A 23,891-nucleotide genomic window follows, 5' to 3' on the forward strand; every position below is an offset into this window, starting at 1 on the left:
AGTTGAACTGAAATCAACTGAACTGAATCAACACTGAAGTCACTTGAGCTGAATATTGACACTATATTGGCTTGTTAGAGCCGGTTTACAGCAGAATTTGTTTTGAACTTGTTACTGAAGCTGCTATGAAACAATATATTTTGTTGTATGCATATTCTTTCTTTCTCAAACCTTAGTTTTGATTTCTAAGTGATCAATTTATGTATGTGTTTTCACACATGATCATTGGCTGTATGGGTCCTCAGTAAATGAATGTGGCATTTAAATGGCAAAAGTTATTCTTGTCTCTATAACTTATGGCTTCCTAAAGACACGTTTATGGGTAAATAAAATATTAATAATATAAATAAAATGAATATCAAAACATATTTTAAATATAATGAAGTCATTTTATTATAGCACTCATCAGATGTTCCTGGAAACAAAACAGAGACAGAACAGTATAAACAAACTATACAACAAACTAAACACCAAATTACAAAAACATTATTATGTGAAAGTGAATAAAGTTGTGTGTGTTTTCAGTTATAAATATGTGCTGTGTAAATTAGCCTATACTTTTAGAAATTATATATAGCCTAACTTTAAAAAACAAACAATAACCCATATAGATAAATTATAATAATTGTATAATATTAAGCATTTACTTAATATACATTGTAACATTAGGCTACTTTACTCTAGCACAGTAGTCAGTTAAGCAATTAATTAATATCTTATATTAATCTGTATGTAGCCTAAGCTACATCTAAAGGTAAGTCTGCTTTAAAAAAAAATATTACACTTCGACATGTACAGAATGTGCGCGTTAAGAAACACGTTCAAATGTGTCTTCTTAACATGTTAAAACTGTGCGTCGACTGTGCGTGTATGCCTGTTACACGACCAGAATGTGCGTGTCTACACCATGGGTCTACACATACAGAAGACACACGTAAAAAATTGCTGCGTTGAAGCGGAAAACAGGGCGTGTTGAAGGTTGAAACGATTATAAGTCACGCGTTTCGTATAAAGAGATTTGGCCCCGGGCGCGTTCCTTATTATAGCCCTAGTCCAATGAGGTGCGAGGTCGAGGTCATGGCCATGACGCGTAGAAGACGAGCTTTAAACTTTTTTTTATGTTTTTTGCTGCTTTCCTTTTTCGTGATCAACAATGACAGGACACCGTCTTCAACTCAATCTCTGCATGGACGCGACGAACTTTTTGGACTCATTTTCAGGAGGCTGTCTTCGTCTTCATAACTCTGAGGCAAACTGCAGTCGCTATGAACCAGAGCATGGGTAATGTAACGTTACGATTTAAAGAATATGCTTTTATTCAGCTGTATAAGGAAATGGATGCGTTAATAGATCCGAGCTTAAAACTGCACATTTTGTTTACACAGACTATCCTCGCCTCATAACGAAGCTGTGAGCTCTTATCTGCTTGGAGCGATTTCCGCGAGTCCAGATTTAACCGCTGATCATGACGACATTGTGTGTAAGTAACTTCTAATGTGTTTCTCATTCCTTGTTTAATTTTAACGTGACTGTTTTTATTAATACCAGTCTCATGTAATTGTTTTCCAGCTGCCTGTAAGACGTATTATGAATCGACACGCTGGAGCTTCAGATACAAACAACCTGAACTTAACGTTACATAGCAGGCGGAAACTGCGAAGTTTAGCTCGGAGTCGATCAAGAAGAAAAAGGGTAAGATTTATTATATTAGATCCGTTTTTTGTCAATGTGAGTATTTTTCAGGTTGCTTATTGTCTTTATGGATTGTATTACAGTTGCTGGAAGCGAGAGAGTGCTGGATGAGGATGAGGTGGACGTTTGGAAGTCCGCGACCATTGAACTCATGTTTGACGAGGAAGACGGCTTTGTTGACGGGGTGTCTGGATGGATTGGGCGGCCACCGCGCTCTCGCAGCCTGGAGCACGCCGAACTCTACATTACATTACGAGACATTACTGCTGCACTGTACATAGTTGTGTGTTTAACAATAAAGCTCTTTCTTTAAGTAAACCGCTGTGTTTTATAAATGAAGCCCTTTCTCTTGAATGAACAGCTGTATGCTTATAAATGAAGCCCCTTGTTTGAATAAACGGCACGGTCCGTATAATTTTCCCATATATTCCTTGATGGTATGAATACATCATAGCACAATAACATTAATATGAAACAAATTATTACAACATAAATTATATATTTATTATTATTATTGGGGTTTACATTTATAATGAGCCAGGGGGACCAATAATGATTGGTTTGCAGTGATCTGCCAACCAATCACGAGGGATTTTTCTTTTTTAAATGTAGTGGCTTCAGCCAATAGTGAGTGAGTAAATTCAAGTCTGGCCGTTGACTCTCTGGTTTCGCTGCTATTCATATGCAAATTAGAGGCGTCGCACCTCCGCGCGGTCTCTCAGCGGGGGGCTCTCCACCTACGTCATGGTTCGTTTACGACAATTTGTGGCACAGACAAACGCGACGTTCGCTGCCTCTAAATTGTCGAAAACTGCCGAAAATTAGGGAGATTTCCAGGAGTATACAGGCGTTTACGGGGTCGAAAATCCCACTTTTCATGCAGTGCAAGTTCCTGTCACTCGAGCAGTGTACATTCAAGGGCGGTTGAATGTGGGAGCAGATTTACTGTCCAGACAGAGTTACAGATGGGGGGGTGGAAACTCCACCTCGAAGTAGTCAAGCAGATCTGGATCAGATTTTACAGAGCTGACCACAGGGATTGGACCTCTTCGCCTCTTCTCAGACAGCGCAATGTCCCTGCTTCTCTCTGTCACCCAGCCCCGCTGGGTCTGGATGTGATGGTTCATACATGGCCCAAAATGCGTCTGTATGCCCTCCTTCCAGTCGCTCTGCTCCTGGGAGTTCTAGCCGGGGTTCGCCAACAAGCGTCTTGCTTCTTATCGATAGCGCTGCGTTGGTCGAACAGGGTTTGGTTCTCGGAGATAGTGTCTCTCCTCAACGGCTCGCCTTGGGCGATTCCGGCGAAGAGAGGGACCTTCTGTCTCAGGCAGAGGGCACGATATTCCATTCCAGGCCCGACCTGTGGAACCTTCATGTTTGGCCCCTGAAGGGCACCAACTGAGGGACACGGGGCTTTCGCCTGCAGTTATTGAGACCATCCTAAGTGCTAGAGCTTCCTCCACTCGGAAAGTTTATGCTAATAAATGGGGTGTCTTTGAAAGGTGGTGTACGACACAATGTAGATTCAGTCAACTGCCAGGTTACTTCAGTTCTGGATTTTCTGCAAGAAAAGTTGTCATCAGGCACCTGCCCCTCCACTCTCAGGGTTCATGTGGCCGCTCTTTCGGCTTGCCACGGCTTGGTGGATGGGGTGCCGCTCGGGAGACATCCTCTACTCGCTCACTTCATTCGTGGGGTAGGCGGTTGAGGCCACCTGTTAGAACCAAGATCCCTTCATGGGACATAGCTTTAGTCCTCGAGGGTCTGGTTGAGACCCCCTTTGAAACATTAGCTTGCCCCTCCACTCAGGGTTTATGTGGCCGCTCTTTTGGCTTGCCATGCCCTGGTGGATGGGGTGCCGCTTGGGAGGCATCTTCTGCCTGCTCACTTTGTTGTGCCAGGCAGTTGTGGCCTCCATTAGATTAGATTAGATTAGATTCAACTTTATTGTCATTACACAAGTACAAGTACAAGGCAACGAAATGCAGTTTAGGTCTAACCAGAAGTGCAATAGCAGCAAGTGCAGGATATACAATGGATGCGTAAGTGCAGGACATGGATATGTACTGAATATATATAAATATGTATAAATAGAGAGACGTTATTACTATAAACAGAACTGAATTTACAGGTGAATATGTACAGTGAATAAATATACAGATGGCTATTACTATAAACAGAATTTACAGGTGAATATGTACTATGAATACAATATACAGATGGCTATTACTATAAACAGAATTTTACAGATAGAGGTATACAATAATATGTTAGGCTAATATGAGGAATAGCAGTGGATTAGGGTAGTGCAATAAATTATGGACAGAGCTATCCGGAAAAAAAAGTGTAAAGTGCAGTGGAAAGTGGTTGCATATTACAGTTAGAAGTACGGTGCAAAATGCAAATGTAAACATTGGTACTATAAATACAGTCGGCAGTGCAAATGAGCATAATCCAGTTAAGATATGGCAGTGCAAGATGCATATGTAAACAGTTGTTACTGTGATAAACAGTCGGTAGTGCAAATAACAAAGTGAAGGAAGATGTGAGGTAGGACAGTTAGCAGTATATGAGGGAAGTGGATCAACGGGGGTTTGAGTTCAATAAAGAGACAGCTCTGGGGAAAAAACTGTTCTTAAGTCTGCTGGTCCTGGTCCGGAGGATCCTGAAACGCCTGCCGGAGGGCAGGAGAGAAAACAGTCTGTGGGCTGGGTGAGAGGAGTCCTTGAGGATGCTGCGAGCTCGATGCAGACAGCGTTTCCTCTGGATGTGCTCGATGGCAGGCAGTGGAGTTCCTGTGATGCACTGAGCAGTTTTCACCACCCGCTGCAGTGCCTTGCGCTCCGCAACAGAGCAGCTCCCATACCACACTGCGACACAGTTGGTCAGGATGCTTTCTATTGCGCAGCGATAGAAGTTCACCAGGATAGCCGAGGAGAGCTGATTCTTCCTCAGTGTCCTCAGGAAGAAGAGGCGCTGGTGAGCCTTCTTGACCAGGCTGGAGGTGTTGGTCGTCCACGACATGTCCGCCGAGATGTGGGTCCCCAGGAACTTGAAACTGGAGACACGCTCAACAGCCATTCCATTGATGTGGATGGTGTCGTGTGTGCCTCTTGACTCTTTCCTGAAGTCCACGATGAGCTCCTTCGTTTTGGTGGTGTTGAGGAGCAGGTTATTATCAGCGCACCATGTGGCCAGGTGCTGGATCTCTTCCCTGTAGGCAGTCTCATCGTTGTTGCTGATGAGCCCAATCACCGTAGTGTCGTCCGCAAACTTGACGATGGAATTAGATCCATACACAGGCTTGCAGTCGGAGGTGAAGAGGGAGTAGAGAAACGGACTTAGCACACAGCCCTGTGGTACACCAGTGTTGAGTGTGATGGACGTGGAGCAGGTGGATCCTGATCGAACATTCTGGGGTCTGTCAGTTAGGAAGTCCAAAATCCAGTTACACATTGAAGTGTTGATGCCCAGGTCTCCAAGTTTGGCAATTAACTTGGATGGGATGACAGTGTTGAATGCTGAGCTGAAGTCAACAAACAGCATGCGTGCATACGTGTTCTTATGGTCCAGATGGGTGAGCACAGAGTGCAGTGCCATGGAAACTGCATCCTCTGTGCTCCTATTGCTGCGGTAGGCAAACTGGTGTGAGTCCAATGTGGATGGTAGAGAGTCTTTTAGGTGTTCCAGGACCAGCCGCTCAAAGCACTTCATAACGATGGGTGTGAGTGCTACAGGGCGGTAGTCATTAGGGCACCTCGGGCTAGAGCTTTTCGGCACTGGCACAATGGAAGTGCGTTTAAAGCATGTCGGTACAGCTGCTTGGGCAAGAGACAGGTTGAAAATGTCTGTAAAAACCCCAGCGAGCTGCTCCGCACATGCCCTGAGCACACGTCCAGGGATGTTGTCTGGTCCAGCAGCCTTGTGTGCGCTGATCCGGCTCAGTGCCTTGCAGACATCTGTGGAGGAGAGTGTGATTGGTGGGTGGTCAGCTGAGGGTTTGAGCTTGGTGGCAGTTTCTCTTTCAAAACGAGCGTAAAAGTAATTTAGCTCGTTCAGGAAGTTGACATCAGTGGCTGCGGGGGTGGAGTGGGTGGGTTTGTAGTCACTGATGGCCTGAATGCCCTGCCACATGCGTCGAGGGTCAGAGTTGGAAAAGTGACCCTCTATCTTTAGCTTGTAGCAGTGCTTGGCCTTTTTGATGCCCCTCTTCAGGTTAGCTCTGGATGTACTGTAGGCTTGTGCATCACCTGATCTGAAGGCAGTATTGCGTGACTTCAGCAGGAGTCGAACTTCCCTGTTCATCCAAGGCTTCTGATTAGGGTATGTGGTGATCTGTTTCTGGGTTGTAACACTGTCGATGGTGGTATTGATATGATCCAATACAGAGGAAGTGAATGAGTCAATGTCCGTGTGAGCGCCACTGGTGGCTTGAGAAGCAAACATACTCCAGTCTGTGTTTAGAAACCTTTCCTGGAGTGTGGAATCTGCCCCCGCAGGCCACACCTTGATGGTCTTTACTGATGGCTTCACACGGTTGATGAGGGGTGAATATTTGGGTGATAGAAACAAAGAGAGGTGGTCTGACTGTCCCAGGTGGGGGAGGGGTGTTGCAACGTAAGCTCCCGCCATGTTTGTGTAAACATGGTCTAAGGTTTTGTTTCCTCTGGTGTGGCAGGAAACATGCTGGTGAAACTTGGGTAGCACTGACTTTAGGTTTGAATGATTAAAGTCACCTGCAACAATAAACGCAGCTTCCGGGTGATCAGTCTGTTGTTTACTGATGGCTGCGTGAAGTTCTTTCATAGCAAGCTTGGCATCAGCATCCGGGGGAATATAGGCTGCAGTGATAATGGTGGAAGTGAACTCCCGCGGTAGATAAAACGGTCTACATTTAACCATGAGAAACTCCAGGTTAGCTGAACAATGACTCCCAACAATAGCAGAGTTTGTGCACCAAGCTTTGTTAATATAAATGCACAATCCACCCCCTCTGCTCTTCCCGGAGCCATCTAGTGTTCTATCCGCCCGGAGTGTGTGGCGTCCCGCTAGCTCAATAGCGGTGTCCGTTATTCCGCTGTTTAACCAGGTTTCAGTGAAGATTAGGACGTTACAGTTCAAAAGTTTCTTACTGTGTGTAATGCTGAGTCAAATCTCCTCCATTTTGTTCACTAGCGATCATACATTGGCAAGGAAAATGCTGGGTAAAGAGAGCCGGTAAGGAGTTAGCCTTAGCTTAGCTCTTAGACCTCCACGCTTACCCCGCCTTTGTTTACGATCACAGCGCCGCCTTCTAGCACTTCCGCCCGGCCGGGCAGAGCGCATCGCCTCGGGCGTCCTAGCGATCTCAGGAAGGAGTTGAAGATTGTCCATAAAACTGTCGGAAATTCGCAAACCAATATCCAAAAGCTCACAACGGGTGTACGATGTAAAAGCACAACTGTTCTGTACGAACAGACCCGAGATGAACAAGAAAAATACCGCAAAATTGCAGAATCTGGAGAGACGCTGAGCCTCGCGATCTACTCGCGCCGCCATCTTGGTCAGAATAGCCAAGATCCCTTCATGGGACCTTCATGGCCCTCGAGGGTCTGGTTGAGACCCCCTTTGAACCTCTAGAATCAGCGTCTGACAAACTTCTGACTCTAAAGATGGTTTTTCTTATGGCTATAACTTCTCTGTAAAGAATTGGGGACATGCAGGCTCTGTCAATATCGCCATTCTGCTTAGATTTTGCCCCAGGTTTGGTGAAAGTGATTTTGCATCCCCACCCTGACTACCTGCCTATGGTTCCTTTGTCGACTGTACATTCTGTCACTCTTGAAACCTTCTGCCCTCTGCCGTTCACAACGCCGGATCAGGAGAAACTTCATAGACTGTGTCCAGTCCATGCTCTTCAGGCCTACGTCCACCGCACTAGCCAGTGGCGTAAGTCAGAGCAACTGTTTGTTTGCCATGGGGGCCGTAACAGAGGTTCTGCCTCCACCAAACAATGTCACATTGGGTCAGGGATGCTACTGCTCTTGCCTATGAGGCGCGCGGTCAAGCTTCGCCTATAGGATTAAGGGCTCACTCCACCAGGGGAGTCGCCTCTTCTACTGTGTTAGCAAGGGGTGCTCCCTTACAAAGTGTTTGTGATGCGGCAGGTTGGTCCTCTCCGCACACATTCATAAGACTTTATAGCTTGGATGCTCATGCCACTCCGGGCTCTCATGTCCTTGAGTCGATATCACAGGTTAATGCCGAGGCTTCTTGCGTTCTTGTGCACACCTACACAACCGTTAGGGGTCCAGGCACCATCAAGCACGGCGGCGTGGGTATTCTCGTTACCATTTGCACAAGCTTATGCAGCATTGAGTGTAGCTTTTGAAAGGGAACACTTGGGGTTACTTGACTGTAACCCTGTTCCCTGATAAAGCGGAACGAGATGCTGCATTGCTAGGCCGTGCTGATGATGCTTCAGGACTGGTCTTCAAACAAAGAAGATCTGGTTTGCTCCAGCTGAAGCTCATCTATTTATAGCCTCGTGCAGCAGGTGCGCCTATGACGTCACCAGCCGAGGCTATAAATACCTCCCGGGTCAATTTCATTGACGTGTTTTCACACTATTTTCACAGCTGGTTATGTCAAAGACATCCCCATTTGCATAAGCTTATGCAGCATCTCGTTCCGCTTTATCAGGGAACAGGGTTACAGTCAAGTAACCCCAAGTGTTTTGTTGTGTTGTAATACTGTTAAGCTAGGGCTGGGTGTTAATGACGATCATAGTTATGACTATTGTTAGCGATTTTGCAGTAAACGTTAAAATTACCTTTTTAAATCGCGGAATGTGAATATGAATATAGCGTATATAACGCAGCACTGACTGTACTAAAAGTTTTTGACATTTTGACAAAGAAACATGCATGAATGTAGAATAATGAGTGGGACATGCACGTGTTAAAATAAGCCTCTCTCAGACAGCATGCAATACCGAAGAATAGTTTTTGTGCGCAAAAAAACCCTAAATAACGACTTACATAGTGATGACGATTTCAAAACAAGGCATCATGAAGCTTCGAAGCGTTATGAATCAGTGAGTCGATTCATGATTCGGATCGCGTGTCAAACTGCTGAAATTTGGCGATTCAAACCGCTGATTCGACTCGCTGATTCATAACGCTTCGAAGCTTCATGATGCCTTGTTTTGAAATCGTCATCACTATGTAAGTCGTTATTTAGGGTTTTTTGCGCACAAAAACTACTGTCGCTGATTCATAAAGTTATTTTAGAACCACTGTAGTGAGATGGACTTTGAAACAACGTCTTTACTAGCTTTTAAGGGTCTTGAGAGTGTAAAGTGCATTGAGCCAATGGAGGCCTTTCAGAGCCATCAGATTTCAACTAAAATATCTTCATTTCTGTTCCGAAGATGAACGGAGGTCTTACGGGTGTCGAACGACATGAGGGTAAGTAATTAATGACAGAATTTTCATTTTTGGGTGAACTAACCCTTTAATAAACTGCTGTCTGTCATAATTTTAATCAAACAACAAAAGAATAAAGTATGCTTCTGCTTCTTTAAGAATCCATTGATATTAATTCATAGAATATCATACAGTGAAGACTTTTAAAGCAGTATTATTCTGTAGCATTTTAATAACATATCTATCAAAATAAAATAAATATATTGTTATATCTTATTGTGTAAATACAATTTCTCATGTATGTAGAATAATATGGTCATAATGCCCATCCCTACTGTCAGCTAGTTTTAAGATCAAGCTTGTCATAAATGTAAAGGAGCTTTGGAATGATTAATCTGAGATCATGTACACTCATTCAGCAGAGAGGACAGGAAACCACCATCCTTGGACTCTGAAGAATTACAGGAAAACCAGGATTTTGTCTCTACTGTGAAGTTTTTGTATGGACCTGGTGAGTACGTTTTGCAAGTCCATGTCAGTAAGTTGATAATTAACATTAATGTTTTATCAAACAAATTAATATTCATTTGTGTGTGCATGCTTCTTCCCCCCTCATGATCCAGAAGTTTTGGATCCATGATCCTGGAGAACTTTTACAGATGTTGACCCTGAATGTGTAAAAGGTAATCTTAAAAATCTTGTAATTATTTTAATGTTCTCAGTTTTTTTCTGTAATGTAGACGCATGCATTTTCTGTGAAGTTGCTTTGAAACAATGTGTATTGTGAAAAGCGCTATACAAATACATTTTAATTGAATTGTTTTACTTACTTTTATTGGCATTAACTATATATTATTCATGATTTATTTGGCAGGTTGCAAGATGTATTTTATTTTGTGAGACTTTGCTGAGGAAGTATTCTTTGGCTCAGTCTGAAAAGGACCAGAAAAGAAGAACGCTATGAAGAACATCACACAGAACCGTCAGAGAAAGAGACGGGTAAGTTAAGAAACCGGTTAAGCTTTCCCCCCCAGAATGTTACTATACTCCTCTCTGAGTTTTAGTGGTTAATTTACTGTCATGTTTTGCAGTTGCTGGAGACCAGGTCCAGGGTTGCACAAACCAACACAGAACCTGTGGAAGACCGCAACTATAGACCTGATGTCTGATGAATATGATGCTGTTGTTGATGGAAGGCATGGTTAGGCTAGCTACTACAAACCAGACTAGGCTGACCCACGCTACGCATCACATCACCAGCCCATCATGCCAGTTTGAAAAAATGTTCAAAACTCATACAACATTGTGTTAGAGTTGGTCACAATTTCTTTATATTTATAATTTTAACATTCAATTGTTCCATTTTATTTTTTCTTTATTCCTATGTTTATATACTTATAGTTTTATTGGTTCCCATATATAGAATATTTACATATATTTTATATACACTTTTTAATGTATAGATTTCTTTGTCTCGTTTTATATTGTATACTTTGTATATTTGTTCCTTTTTAGATGTCCATGTTGCTTTTGATCTCCACTTTTTGTATTGTTGTTCCTTTTACGTCGCCTTCCTTTAGATACATTTTGTGTCACTTATCTTTTCCCCCATTCATTTTAATGTATGTTTATAAGGCTCTTTGTTCTTTTTACTTGGTTATATTGTTTACTTGGAATATTTATGGGTATTTTATATACACTTTTTTTTTGTCTTGTAAATGTATTGTTCTCATTTTATATTGTGTACTTTGTATATTTATTCCTTTTTTTTAGATGTTCCTTTTTATGTACACTGTGTATTTTATTCCTTTACATCTCTGTCCTTTTAAATGCATTTTGTTCACTTTTTTGTCTTTTGTTTTTTTACCAATTCATTTTAACGTATGTTTATAATGTTCTTTGGACTGTTTATATTTTTACATTTGTTCCTTTACATTTTCATCCCTTTTAAATACATTGTTACATTTGTTTCCCCATTGTTTTAATGTTTGTTTATAATGCTCTTAAGAATGTTTTTTTTAATACCTTTTTTAATAAATATTTCAGACTTTATCAAATAGTTTTGTGTGAATGTTTCTTTTTGGGGGGGGAGAGGGGATATATATATATATATATAATATATATATATATATATATATATATATATATATATATATATATATATATATATATATATATATAGAGAGAGAGAGAGAGAGAGAGAGAGAGAGAGAGAGAGAGAGAGAGAGAGAGAGAGAGATTTTGCATATATATGAACAAAATCTGCATAGCTGGCTTATAACCAATCAAGTCACTATGCTACAAAACCTAGCCCACCCTTAGCCTTAGAAGTAACCAATAAAATCACTTTACTGAGTTTTCAATGCGTCCTGTCCTCCAATAGCAGTCTGGGTTTTGGGAGTGGTTTTAAAAAAACAACCAATCCAGTTTGAGATGAAGGACCAATAGGGGATAGAAGGCAAAGCTGTTTAGAGGTGTGAAAATGTCTCCTGGGAAAAACTTGATGGGATTATTTGCCATGGCAACAAATGGCTGTAGCGTGGGAGTATACGGCCACAGCATACATCTGATTTGGTACCATTTCGGATGTATACGGATATTTACGGATCCATGGAATTTGACCTATCCGGCCAGTATACTCCTGGATTCTTCCGAATTTCAGCAGTGTATACAGGAGTATACTGGTGCGGATACACCTTTTTTCATGCAGTGATAGTCATAGGCCACTAGAGTTAAGCCATTTGGCGTGGAAGCCCAGGCAATCACAGTCATAGGCCACTAGAGTTAAGCCATTCGCCGTGGAAGCCCAGGTAAGCATAGTCATAGGCCTCTAGAGTTAAGCCATTCGGCGTGGAAGCCCAGGCACACTTAGTCATAGGCCACTAGAGTTAAGCAATTTGGTCTGGGAGCCCAGGCAAACAAAGTCATAGGTCCCTAGAGTTAAGCCATTTGGTGTGGGAGCCCAGGCAAACAAAGTCATAGGTCACTAGAGTTAAGCCATTTGGTGTGGGAACCCAAGCACACTTAGTCATAGGCCACTAGAGTTAAGCCATTTGGTTTAGTAGCCCAGGCACACATAGTCATAGGTCACTAGAGTTAAGCCATTTGGTGTTGTAGCCCAGGCACACATAGTCATAGCCAATAGAGTTAAGCATTTTTTGTCCTATCCTATCCCGTCCTGTCTATGTTTATCCATTGTGCAGATGTATGCTATCTGCCGCAAACTATCCTCCAAAAAAAAACAAAAAACAGACTCTATAGGTCGTTTTTCAAGCACCTTATTACGACCTTTATTTAAGTTTTTATGTAATGCGCCTTCTAGCTGACGCAAAAATAATGACAGTATCGTGTTACGTCTGTCATCATGAAATGACGTATGACTGTCGTTACCAATCAAAATACGTGTTCATTTAAATGCAATGTGTGGACTTTTTATCACCATTTGTCATATTTAAATTTATCAAAAAAAACTTTTATTAACAACTACTCCCATCGCATCCCTAAAGCTACCCCGTGATTTATAGTGCATACACTTTATGAGCACATGTGTTCCCTGGGATCGAACCCACGATTGCATGATCACATGATTACATGAGGTTTTATTTTGCAATGCTCTATCAATTGAGCTACGCAAAACGTCTCGGGTTACGACTGTAACCCCTGTTCCCCGAGAAGGGAACGAGACACTGCTTCGTCTGTTACAAACAGAGGTGACACGGAGAACAAAGGCAGGTGAAAGCAGAGTTTATTGCTGAACCAGGAAGTGAGCAGGTGCGGTGAGAGTCTGAGAGAGTGTTTCTGGTTAATGCTGGATATGCTGGTAATACGATACGTTTCTTGAATCTTGAATACAGGAACAATGGATCGAAGGAGACGAGGACCAGGAGACAGGACGAGACGAGGAGACACTCAGGGTACGTTAGAGATCAGGAAGGTTTTCAGGTGAGTCTGAGGAAGCAAGCATGTAGGGTCATGTGCAAACGTTACCGGACAGTGACTGAGTGTGAGCGTGGTGCTTAAGTGCAGGTGTGTGTGCTCAGTATTCAGGTGATAGGGATCGTTGTGGTTGTGAGAGGGTGGAGCCTGGCGTGCTTGTAACATTACCCCCCCCCCCCCCTCCACGGCCATCTCCTGAGGGCCGAGGACCCCGCCGCCGTGGTGGTCGACCTCTACCCCGAGGTGCCGGTCGATCAGGGCGGGTAGTGTGGGACGTCGCCAGCAGATTCGGGTCAAGGATGTCATGCCTGGGTACCCAAGATCTTTCTTCAGGGCCGTACCCCTCCCAGTCTACCAGGTACTGGAGATGACCACCACGACGGCGGGAGTCCAAGATGTCCTGGACCTGATATGCTGCGCCGTCGTCAACGAGAAGTGGAGGGGGAGGCTCGGGAGTAACGCCAGGCTCTGGGGAAACAGAAACGTAAGGGTAGTGAGGCTTCAGGAGAGACACGTGGAAAGTGGGTGAATCCGGTACTGAGGGGGAAATTGGAGTTTATACGTCACCGGATTGATCTGCTTCAGGATGTTGAAGGGACTCAACTTCTTACACTGCAGACGCAGTCTGATGTCCCGGGTGGACAGCCAGACCTTCTGCCCCACCTGGAACGTCGGAGCATCGGAGCGGTGAAGGTCGGCTGTCAACCTGCGTCTGTAGAGTGCCCGTTGAAGTTTATGATGGGCTGAGTCCCAGACCCTCTCACTCTCCCGGAACCAGTAATCAACCGCAGGGACGTCGGAGGGTTCCCCAGACCAGGGGAAGAGGGGCGGCTGATAGCCGAGTACGCACTGGAATGGAGTCAGGCCGGTGGTGGGTTGTCGAAGGGAGTTCTGTGCGTACTCGGCCCATCCTAAGAACTGGTTCCAGGAGTCCTGGTGGCCGTGACAGAAGGTACGGAGGAAACGGCCAATCTCCTGGATCTTTCTTTCCGTCTGCCCGTTCGTCTGAGGATGGTATCCGGACGTGAGGCTTACGGTCACACCTAGGAGTGCAAATAAGTTCTTCCATACCTTGGAAATGAATTGAGGACCTCTGTCAGATACGACGTCTTTGGGAATGCCATAATACCGGAAGACGTGGTTAAACATGGCTTCCGCGGTCTCCAGGGCTGTGGGAAAGCCGGCAGGACTTCGAGAAGTGATCCACCACTACGAGGATACAGGTACTGTTCTCAGAATTGGGCAGGTCTGTAATGAAGTCCAACCCTAGGTGTGACGACGGACGGTTGGGAACGGGCAGAGGCAGGAGTTTCCCAGCTGGCAGGTGTCGAGGGCTTTTAGCCATGGCGCATTCCCGGCATCCCCGCACGTACCTTCTGACATCAGCTGGCATGTGTGGCCACCAGAAGCGCTGGCGTAGCAGCGAGAGGGTTTCATTGACGCCAGGGTAACCAGTGCCCAGTGATGTGTGCGAGGAGTGAATGAGAGGGATGCGTTGTGCTCGAGTGATGTACTGCAAGCCCGGAGGACAGCCCGGCGGCACGTTGGTGGAGGCATTGGTAGAGGGCAGGGTCTCTTCTGACCATGTGATGGGACTGAGGAAGAGCTTCGTGGGGAGAATGGGTTCCTCTTCTTCCTCGGAACATTCCTCTGGACCGTGGATGCGGGAAAGGGCATCCGCCTTGATGTTCTTGGCCCCTGGCCGGTAGGAAATGTGGAAGTCAAACCTTGTGAAGAAGAGTGCCCAGCGAGCCTGTCGGGGGTTAAGTCGTCTTGCCTCTCGGAGATACCCCAGGTTCTTATGGTCCGTAAGGACCAGGAACGGATGTTTGGCGCCCTCAAACCAATGCCTCCACTCCTCCAGTGCGAGCTTGATGGCGAGGAGCTCTCGGTTGCCGATGTCATAGTTAACCTCCGCCGGGCTGAGCTTGCGGGAGAAGAAGGCGCATGGATGGAGACGGCTGGGGTTCCCCTGCTGCTGAGATAGGACCCCACCCACCCAGGTGGTGGAGGCGTCCACTTCCACGACAAAGGGAATCTTGGGATCAGGATGGACCAGGAGGGGAGCTGTCGTGAAGGCATCCTTCAGGGTCTGGAAGACTTGGGTGGCAGATGGGGTCCAGGACAGAGACTTGGGCTTGTTGCGGAGAAGGCTGGTGAGGGGACTGGCGATGGAGCTGTAGTTCTGAATGAAGCGTCGGTAGAAATTTGAGAAACCCAGGAATCATTGCAGTTCTTTCACAGAAGTTGGAGTTGGCCAGGACCGGATGGCTTCCACCTTCCTCTCATCCATCCGGATGCCACTGTGATCGATGTTGTACCCGAGGAACTGCACAGAGGGCTGATGGAAGGAGCATTTCTCGGCCTTGAGGTAGAGCTGGTAGTTCCTCAGGCGTTGTAGGACCTCCGCAACGTGACGGTGATGGTCGGCCATGCTCCGGGAGTAGATCAAGATGTCATCAATGTAGACCAGCACGAACCTGTGGAGACACTCCCGGAGCACCTTATGTATGAAGTCCTGGAATACGGAGGGGGCGTTGGCGAGTCCATATGGCATCACAAGGTATTCGTAGTGACCGGTGGGTGTGACAAAGGCGGTCTTCCACTCGTCCCCCTCACGTATCCGGATGAGGTTATACGCGCTGCGGAGGTCCAACTTCGTGAACACAGTGGCACCATGGAGCTGTTCCAGGGCAGCTGGGACGAGAGGAAGGGGATACCGGAATTTGACGGTGATGTTGTTAAGTGAGCGGTAGTCAATACAAGGCCGCAAGCCTCCGTCCTTCTTTGCCACGAAGAAGAAACTCGAAGCAGCAGGGGAGGTAGATGGACGGATGTAGCCTTGCTCCAGCGCCTCCTTGATGTACTCCTCCATGGCCTTCTTCTCCGGAAGAGAAAGGGGATAGATTTTCCCTCTGGGCACTGGTTCACCTGGCAGCAGATCGATGGCGCAGTCCCATGGCCGATGGGGAGGCAGCTTGTAGGCCCGTTGGGGACAGAAGACGTCTCTGAAGGGGGCGTAACAGGAGGGGACATCCACTGATCGTCTCTCTACCGGACTCTCGGTGGACGTGGCACAGACTGGGAGATCTTGGGGACGCGGAAAGGGACGAATCGGTGGAGATGGGAAGCAGTCCGGGAAGCAGCTGTCGCCCCACTTCAGGACTTCTCCCGTCTTCCAGGAGATAACTGGGTTGTGCTGCTCTAACCACGTGCTCCCTAAGATGATGTCAGCGGTGGATTCCTCCAGAACCAGCAGGTGTAGTCGCTCCATGTGGAGGATTCCGACTTGCACTCCGATGGGACCCACGGAGTGACTAACCTGCCTCCGACTGAGTGGTCTGCACATTATCAACTGGACTTGGTAGGTCGTCGTAGTTGCAGACGTGCGGAGCTTGAGCTGACGGCAGAGGGTTCCCGAGATGAAGTTCCCGGCTGACCCAGAATCGAGGAGGGCAGTAACTGAAAGGGAAATTCCAGCAGCAGTAAGGTTCACAGTTGTGGTGAGTGGCTTCATCTTAGAGAGAGAAGGGATGATTGCACTCACCATGGGTCGAGGAGGACGGACTGGGCATTCCAAGATGTAATGCCCAGGTAGACCGCAGTATAGGCAGAGATTCTGGGTCAGCCGTCTCTGCCGCTCAGCCGATGTCAGTCGGGTGGTTTCTATTTGCATGGGCTCGGGGTTGGGTTCTGGAGTACTGACATCACCTGGTCGGCGGAGGAACAATGACGACTGGCCCTGGTGTTCTTCAATGCACGACTGCATACGAGTGCCGAAGCGGATGGAGAGTTGGATGAAGCGTTCTAGCCCGATGGTGTCCTCGTATGCAGCGAGATGCAGCCGCACCCGAGGATCCAGACCCTGTCGGTAGGTCGTAATCAAGGACTGCTCGTTCCATTCACTAGCAGCAGCGAGGGTTCGAAACTGTAGAGCATACTCATTAACAGTGGAGGTACCTTGTTTCAGATTATATAACTGTTCTCCGATCGACGAATCCCATGATGGTTTCCCAAAGACCTCCTTGAAGTGAGTCATAAACCCCGACAGGGTCTGGATCACTGGACTGTCTGTGGACCACATGGATTCCGCCCAATGGATCGCTTTTCCGGAGAGTTGGGATGTGATGAACGCTACCTTAGCGCGATCGTTGGGGTACAGGTGCGACTGCATCTGACCAGCGACCAGCGAACATTGCAGAAGGAATCCGTTGCAATCCTCCGCCGAACCAGAGAAGGGCGCCGGTCTGGCCATGGGATTGGCATACTCAGGGGGCGAGGAAGCGGTGGTGTGGATCCCGGAAGTGCTCGCCGGAGAAGGTGCAGGTGCGCTGGTGGGGAGAGCTAATCCGGCAATCTGTTACAAACAGAGGTGACACGGAGAACAAAGGCAGGTTAAAGCAGAGTTTATTGCTGAACCAGGAAGTGAGCAGGTGCGGTGAGAGTCTGAGAGAGTGTTTCTGGTTAATGCTGGATATGCTGGTAATACGATACGTTTCTTGAATCTTGAATACAGGAACAATGGATTGAAGGAGACGAGGACCAGGAGACAGGACGAGACGAGGAGACACTCAGGGTACGTTGGAGATCAGGTAGGTTTACAGGTGAGTCCGAGGAAGCACGCATGTAGGCTCATGTGCAACGTTACCGGACAGTGACTGAGTGTGAGTGTGGTGCTTAAGTGCAGGTGGTGATTGCTGTGGTGATGACGTGCAGGTGTGTGTGCTCAGTATTCAGGTGATAGGGATCGTTGTGGTTGTGAGAGGGTGGAGCCTGGCGTGCTTATAACATTGAGCATGTCAAAACTTCTAAAGGGGCCCAAAAAAGCTCAGACTCCAGAGGGTTAACCAGGGGGGGTTGCGTTCATTGATTGTTATTATTTATCTCAGTTCAGCAGGGATTAATGTATTTTCAGTGCAGATTTAGAGATGAAGGCATTTTTAGTTCATCATTTTTTGTCAGACATGGTTACTGGTTGAATTTAGATTTTGTACCAAAGCAACTAAAAGGACATAACAGAACAACAACAAAATGAGATCAATTTTGTGAAGGATTACCTGTTTGCTTTAACAATATGAAAAGACATGTTTTGTCCGTATGAGAACATATGAAGAGTTTCGTTGCAAAACGAGATATATCCATTTTGAGAAATGTTGGTTATTTGACATTATTATTTAAGACATCAACAGTCAAGTTCATTCACAATTTTTTGTACATTAAACTATTACTTGAGCTCAGTGAAGGCCGGGACACAATATTCTTCAAATCCAGGATATTTTTTATTTCATTTTATGTCCATAAATAAGTCAAAAACCATGCCAAAATGCAACATATTTATCTTAACATTGTCAAACATCTTAAATTGGTTAAAAAAACAATACATCATAAATATATGGAATAGTATATACAAAGATTGATTAATAATAATAAGATTCCGAGTTAGTTTTGGTCAGAACATACACAACGTTTTTTTTTTTTTTTTTTGCAAAACGCTATATATCCACCTTAGGCTATATTCTACTACTGTAATACCATTAAGAAAAGCTAGTGAATCAATGTTGTGTGTGTGTGTGTGTGTGTGTGTGTGTGTGTGTGTGTGTGTGTGTGTGTGTGTGTGTGTGTGTGTGTGTGTGTGTGTGTGTGTGTGTGTGTGTGTGTGTGTGTGTGTGTGTGTGTGTGTGTGTGTGTGTGTGTTCTGGTATTCATCACGTTGTGGGGACATGAATCTGTTTACACAGTCACGTCATGGGGACCTCTTGCGTTGTGGGGACCAAAAATGAGGTCCCCATAAGGGAAACCATTAAAATGAGTAGAGAATCTGTTCTGAAGGTGGTGGGCGGAGTTTTAGCTTTGGCCCATAACACACGTTTTTGAGGTAGTGTGCGTGTGTGTAGGGAGTGCTCAGTTGCGCCCCCAAACCTTTCTGACTGGTAATGCACTCACGTCTCCACACACACATTTTCCAATTATGGTTAGGCTCCGCCCACTTCCTACGCATCGTTAAGATCGATTTCAGCAAAGACATACGTATTAAATTGACACTTGACTTCACAAACTTCATTAAACAAGAAGAAGAAGAACAATACTTCACAAAAAGAAGATTACATGCAGAAAATGCCAAGGGACGAAGAGGAAAAAGGTGAAACACAAGGTAAGCAGCACATATGTTATTAAGTTAGTAATTACTTTAGGTAACGTTAGCAGGCTAGCTCACTGATGAGGCTAAATGTGGCCTGACGATATTAGCGATCACATAATCATTCAATTTAATGTTAAAGACTACATTTTAAATGAAAAGCGTCGCCTAATGTTTAGACTGAAATGATTGCTATTGGAACGATTCGGTTAATATTAAATTAGTTTCTGTCTAGTTCGCGTTAGTGTTGGAGGGGTGGATTATTTTATGCTTTATATTAAAGAAATTTTATATTTTTGTCAGGGCACATGTTGAAATCATATTTTTGTCAGGGCACATGTTGAAATCATATTTTTATCAGGGCACATGTTGGAATATAATCTCGCGGGGGGAGGGGGGGTTTGCACTCGATGTCAGGCTCCTGTTTATAGTGTTTGACTGTAATTATGAAGAATTAAAGATCAGTATTTGTTTATTTACATTTAAAGTGAATTTGTAGACTACATATAATCCACAGATCATTACCAAAGGGCTTCAGAGAGAAATTAAGTAAAATTAAACAACTAAAATGGTAAGTAGCTTTATGAATAAATTATTAAACTTATTTTTAGTTAAATAAATAGTAGTTATAAACCAGGGTTTGTAGGTGAATCGTGCAGAAGAATAAGTTAATCATTTTTAAATAATTTCTCATGGCTACTGTACAATATATAGGAACATATTTTTATTTGTGAGCGATTAGAGTCTAAGTGAACATAGTGAGTTGATGCCTTTAAGGCTAGTGTTGTGCCAGACATTGATTATCCTTGTTCTATTGTCATTGCATACATTGTGATAAAATGACCGTGTGTACATGAGAGTAATACAGTACAGTGTTACATTACAATAACATTATTATCTGCTTATTGAAAATACTAGTTTAATTTTGCATGTCTCCCCATTTTCACACTAATTCTTTACACATCTTTTTCCAAGTTTGAAATGCCACCACGAATCAGCCCCCTTAAGGATGCCGTGCATCATGTGGTTTCAAAGACTGACAAGACATTCAAATTAGATGTGAAGTATATAAATGCAGAGAAAGGTAAGGTGGTGTATGGTGTGATTTATCAGTCATTAAAGGGGGGGTGAAACACTCATTTTCAGTCAATCTTGTGTAAATCTTGAGTGTCTATAGAGTAGTATTGCATCTTTCATATCTCCGAAAAGTCTTTAGTTTTATTATTTTTATAAAAGAAAGATACGCTGTACCGAGTCTTTCCGAAAAAAGCTGAGCGGCTGTGGACGTATCGTTCAGGCAGAGCTAAAGAATGACGAGCGCACGCAACTCTTGTGTTGAGCTATGCATATTTACAGAGAAAAACAATGGAATCGATAGCTAACAATACAAAGACATTTGAAGCATTTTTACTCACCGCCTGCTACCAACACACGACCGTGAACCTTAATCGCTGGGACCGCTCCATCTTTCAGCATTAGACCAGCTACAAATCCTGAGTTGAACTGGGGCTTGTTTATAAACCATCGTCGCCGAAATTCAGGGAACAAACAAACACTTGCACAACTCCTGCTCCGAAAAAACAAACTCCATCCACTGTCCCATTAACGCTAGGTTCTTTGGGAAGCTGTGCAGGGTTGTCTTGCTTTGGTGACATTGTTGATTCAGTGAAGTCCTGTGACTGCAGTGCAGCCGGCTTAAGCGTTTGCTCTCGCTCTAGTCGCGCGCGCGCGCGCGCCTTTCCAAGGACATTCCGCCCCATGTGACGTCACACTCGAAAAAACTTTCCAAAACTTATGAGAAACCGGAAGGAGTATTTTTGGCACAGAAATACTCCATCAATCGTCCAACTTTAAAAAAAAAAACTTTGTCCATGTTTAGGATGGGAATCCAAGTCTTTAACAGTGTAAAAAGCTCAGTATGCATGAAACAGCATTTCACCCCCCCCTTAATTACTATCATATGCATGTCCTAACCATAATCTTATGAGCATCTGGGTACATTACTTAGGCACCTGTTGCAGCTTATTTAAAATCAGCTAACTATTGATGTATTTTGTGTTTGTGTGTGTAATTGGTGTTCTTTATCTGCAAGATTTTCTTTTTGTGAATGTTTTTTTTCTGTAATTTGCAGGACGAGGTCTATTTGCAAAGGGTTCCTTTTGCAAAGGAGATTTTGTTGTTGAGTACAGGGGAGAGATGATAAATGATGCAGAACTGCAGAGGAGAAGAAAGCGTTACCACGCGTCCTGTGCTGCGTTTATGTTTGATTTCAAGTGGCGAGGGAAAACATGGTGGTAAGATGTCAAGTTGAACAAAAGCTATATACCTTATGCTATACTATAGTAAAAAAAAAAAAAAAGACTGAGAGTATTACTCATTTTCTTATGTTTTCATATTTTTAAGCATTGATGCCTCAAGAGAAGATGAATCCTTTGGGCGGATAGTTAATGATGACCACAAACATCCAAATTGTAAGATGAAGAAAATTGATGTGAATGGAAAGCCCCACCTTTGTCTTTTTACCCTTCATGACATTAAAGAAGGAGAAGAAATCACCTATGATTATGGAGGAGAAGACTACCCATGGAGAACACAAGTATGTTGCAAGGCACTGTGTACATAATAGCTCATTGTTGCAACGTGTCAAGCAAGTTGGTTGTTGATTAGATTAAAATTTGAATCTATTCGAAATATATTAATCTAACTTACCCGTATTACTATTTTAATACAAATTGTAATGGGTATACACCAATAAATGATATCCAAATCTCAGAAAGCTTCAATCCAAGTTAAGTGACTTTTAGGTGAATGTTTCTCTTTTGCCCCTAAACTTTATACGTTTAAGTCAGGGTTTTTGCTGCATAGAGAAATATGAGGCTGCCGCCTCCGTCAAATTTCGTGCCGCCTCCGTCTGTCGACAACTCAAACAGGCAGTCACTTGCTCAGATTAGGCATGTTGTGATAATTAAATAATCATCAGAAATATATATTGTCACATGATCCTTCAGCAATCAATATTAGTATATTATGATTTGCTGGTACAAAGTTCTAAATACTAGTCCTACTAAATACTATTTGTGCAATAAGTATGGTCCATTAATGACCACTTAAAACATTTGTCTTCTAATATTTGTATTATTATTTATATTACAATTAGTGTAGTAATTAAGGTTAAAATGGAGAATTCCACTGCAAAGAGGCAAGTTAGAGTCATTTTGTGGCTGCATGTAATGCCATTATTGGTGCATGCATGCTCTTTAATAAATATACATGTAGTCTAGTTGCTCAAAAAAGTATTGCAGATCATAACTGCTTACTTATTTGTGAAATTTTAAAATGTTAATAATAGTGAATAGTAATGAATGCAAGTAAATATACTTTAACCCCTCAAAAAAGTTTAAAATAGTGCTAAAAGGCAAACTTATTTTTCCTGATGTACAGTAGGATATATACATATGAATTCATACTGAATAAAGATCGAAATCGATATTTGTGCCCATCGTCTCATAAGCTAATGTTGATTTTAGGCATCTATGCTGTAAATCCACCAGTTAGCTATGGTGTTGCGGCACATACATTATGCAGGTTATATAAATTTTATGCAAGTTATTTTGCCACACAATATATTTAGAGTTTTCCTTTAACTAAAACTAGACTAACAAAAAATATATAATATATATATTATATAATATATAATATATAGATATGTGAATGACTAAAACTAACAAGGACATTTGGCACAAGACTAAGACTAAATTAAAAATAGGTGACAAAATTAACACTACCACCTCCGCCTCATTTTGAGCCAGGAAAAACCCTGGTTTAAGTTATATGTGGCATACAATGGCCATATTGCATTTCACGATCACAAACAAAATCCAGTGGTTACAAACAATGATCCATGTCCTAATATCTTGTCATATGACTGTTGTCTGTTACAGATGTGCAGCATTGCTGTTAATACCAGCGCAGCAGGTCACGGTGATCCTTCTGTCCGGTACGAGACTCAGATGGACGAGGAATCGGCTCAGATCAGCTCTCCTCAACAGGTACGTTCATGTTCATCACTGAAAATGTAACTCTTTGCCCTGTTTTAGTGTTTTTAAAGCATATTTTGATGCGTATCTGGTGTAAATCCCCAAACCCAACAGTTTAATGACAGGTGTCCAGTGTCTCAGTGGTAGAGGAGAATCTAGGGCCAGTTTTGTCCTCCACAGGGATTTTTTCCGGGTTAATAGTTGCTTTAAAGTGGACACTCACGACGTCCCCACAACACACTTTCAGTCAGTGTTTGAGTTCAAACTTGTTTTTTGAACTGGATGAAACTGGTCCCCATAAGGAACTTTAACAGTGTGTGTGTTTGAGGTCCTCATGAAGCCTGTTTTATTCCAGATGTGTGTGTGTGTGTGTGCAGACAGAGTTTGACTGGACAGTAGTACATGTTTAAAGATGAAGTTGCTCTGTCTTTCTCTCTGAAGTCATGCGGTGTCGTCTTCAGACTTCTCTCTTGTGTTTCCATGTCCTAATATCTTGTCATATGACTGTTGTCTGTTACAGATGTGCAGCATTGCTGTTAATACCAGCGCATCAGGTCACGGTGATCCTTCTGTCCGGTCAGAGACTCAGATGGACGAGGAATCGGCTCAGATCAGCTCTCCTCAACAGGTACGTTCATGTTCATCACTGAAAATGTAACTCTTTGCCCTGTTTTAGTGTTTTTA

General features: G+C 43.8%; 1 protein-coding gene and 1 long non-coding RNA gene across 2 annotated transcripts in view; both read left to right on the forward strand.

The window, feature by feature from the left end:
* The first annotated feature begins 818 nt into the window (after positions 1-818).
* On the forward strand, positions 819-1,888 carry LOC307137984. Its single transcript, XR_013817979.1, has 4 exons — positions 819-1,281; positions 1,386-1,480; positions 1,570-1,692; positions 1,776-1,888. It is a non-coding gene; the product is annotated as an uncharacterized lncRNA (long non-coding RNA).
* Positions 1,889-14,181: 12,293 nt separating this feature from the next.
* The window catches only part of LOC307137062 (uncharacterized protein), a gene marked incomplete at both ends in the record, with an annotated part of 29,897 nt that continues 20,187 nt past the window's right edge, over positions 14,182-23,891 (forward strand). The window contains 5 exons of the mRNA XM_079834541.1: positions 14,182-14,280; positions 20,146-20,254; positions 21,302-21,464; positions 21,574-21,766; positions 23,112-23,219. Of these exons, the coding sequence (XP_079690667.1) occupies positions 14,182-14,280; positions 20,146-20,254; positions 21,302-21,464; positions 21,574-21,766; positions 23,112-23,219 (672 nt within the window). The remainder of the gene's footprint in view (positions 14,281-20,145; positions 20,255-21,301; positions 21,465-21,573; positions 21,767-23,111; positions 23,220-23,891) is intronic.

Source organism: Gobio gobio (genome assembly GCF_949357685.1).
Source record: "Gobio gobio genome assembly, chromosome: 14".
Classification (NCBI taxonomy): domain Eukaryota; kingdom Metazoa; phylum Chordata; class Actinopteri; order Cypriniformes; family Gobionidae; genus Gobio; species Gobio gobio.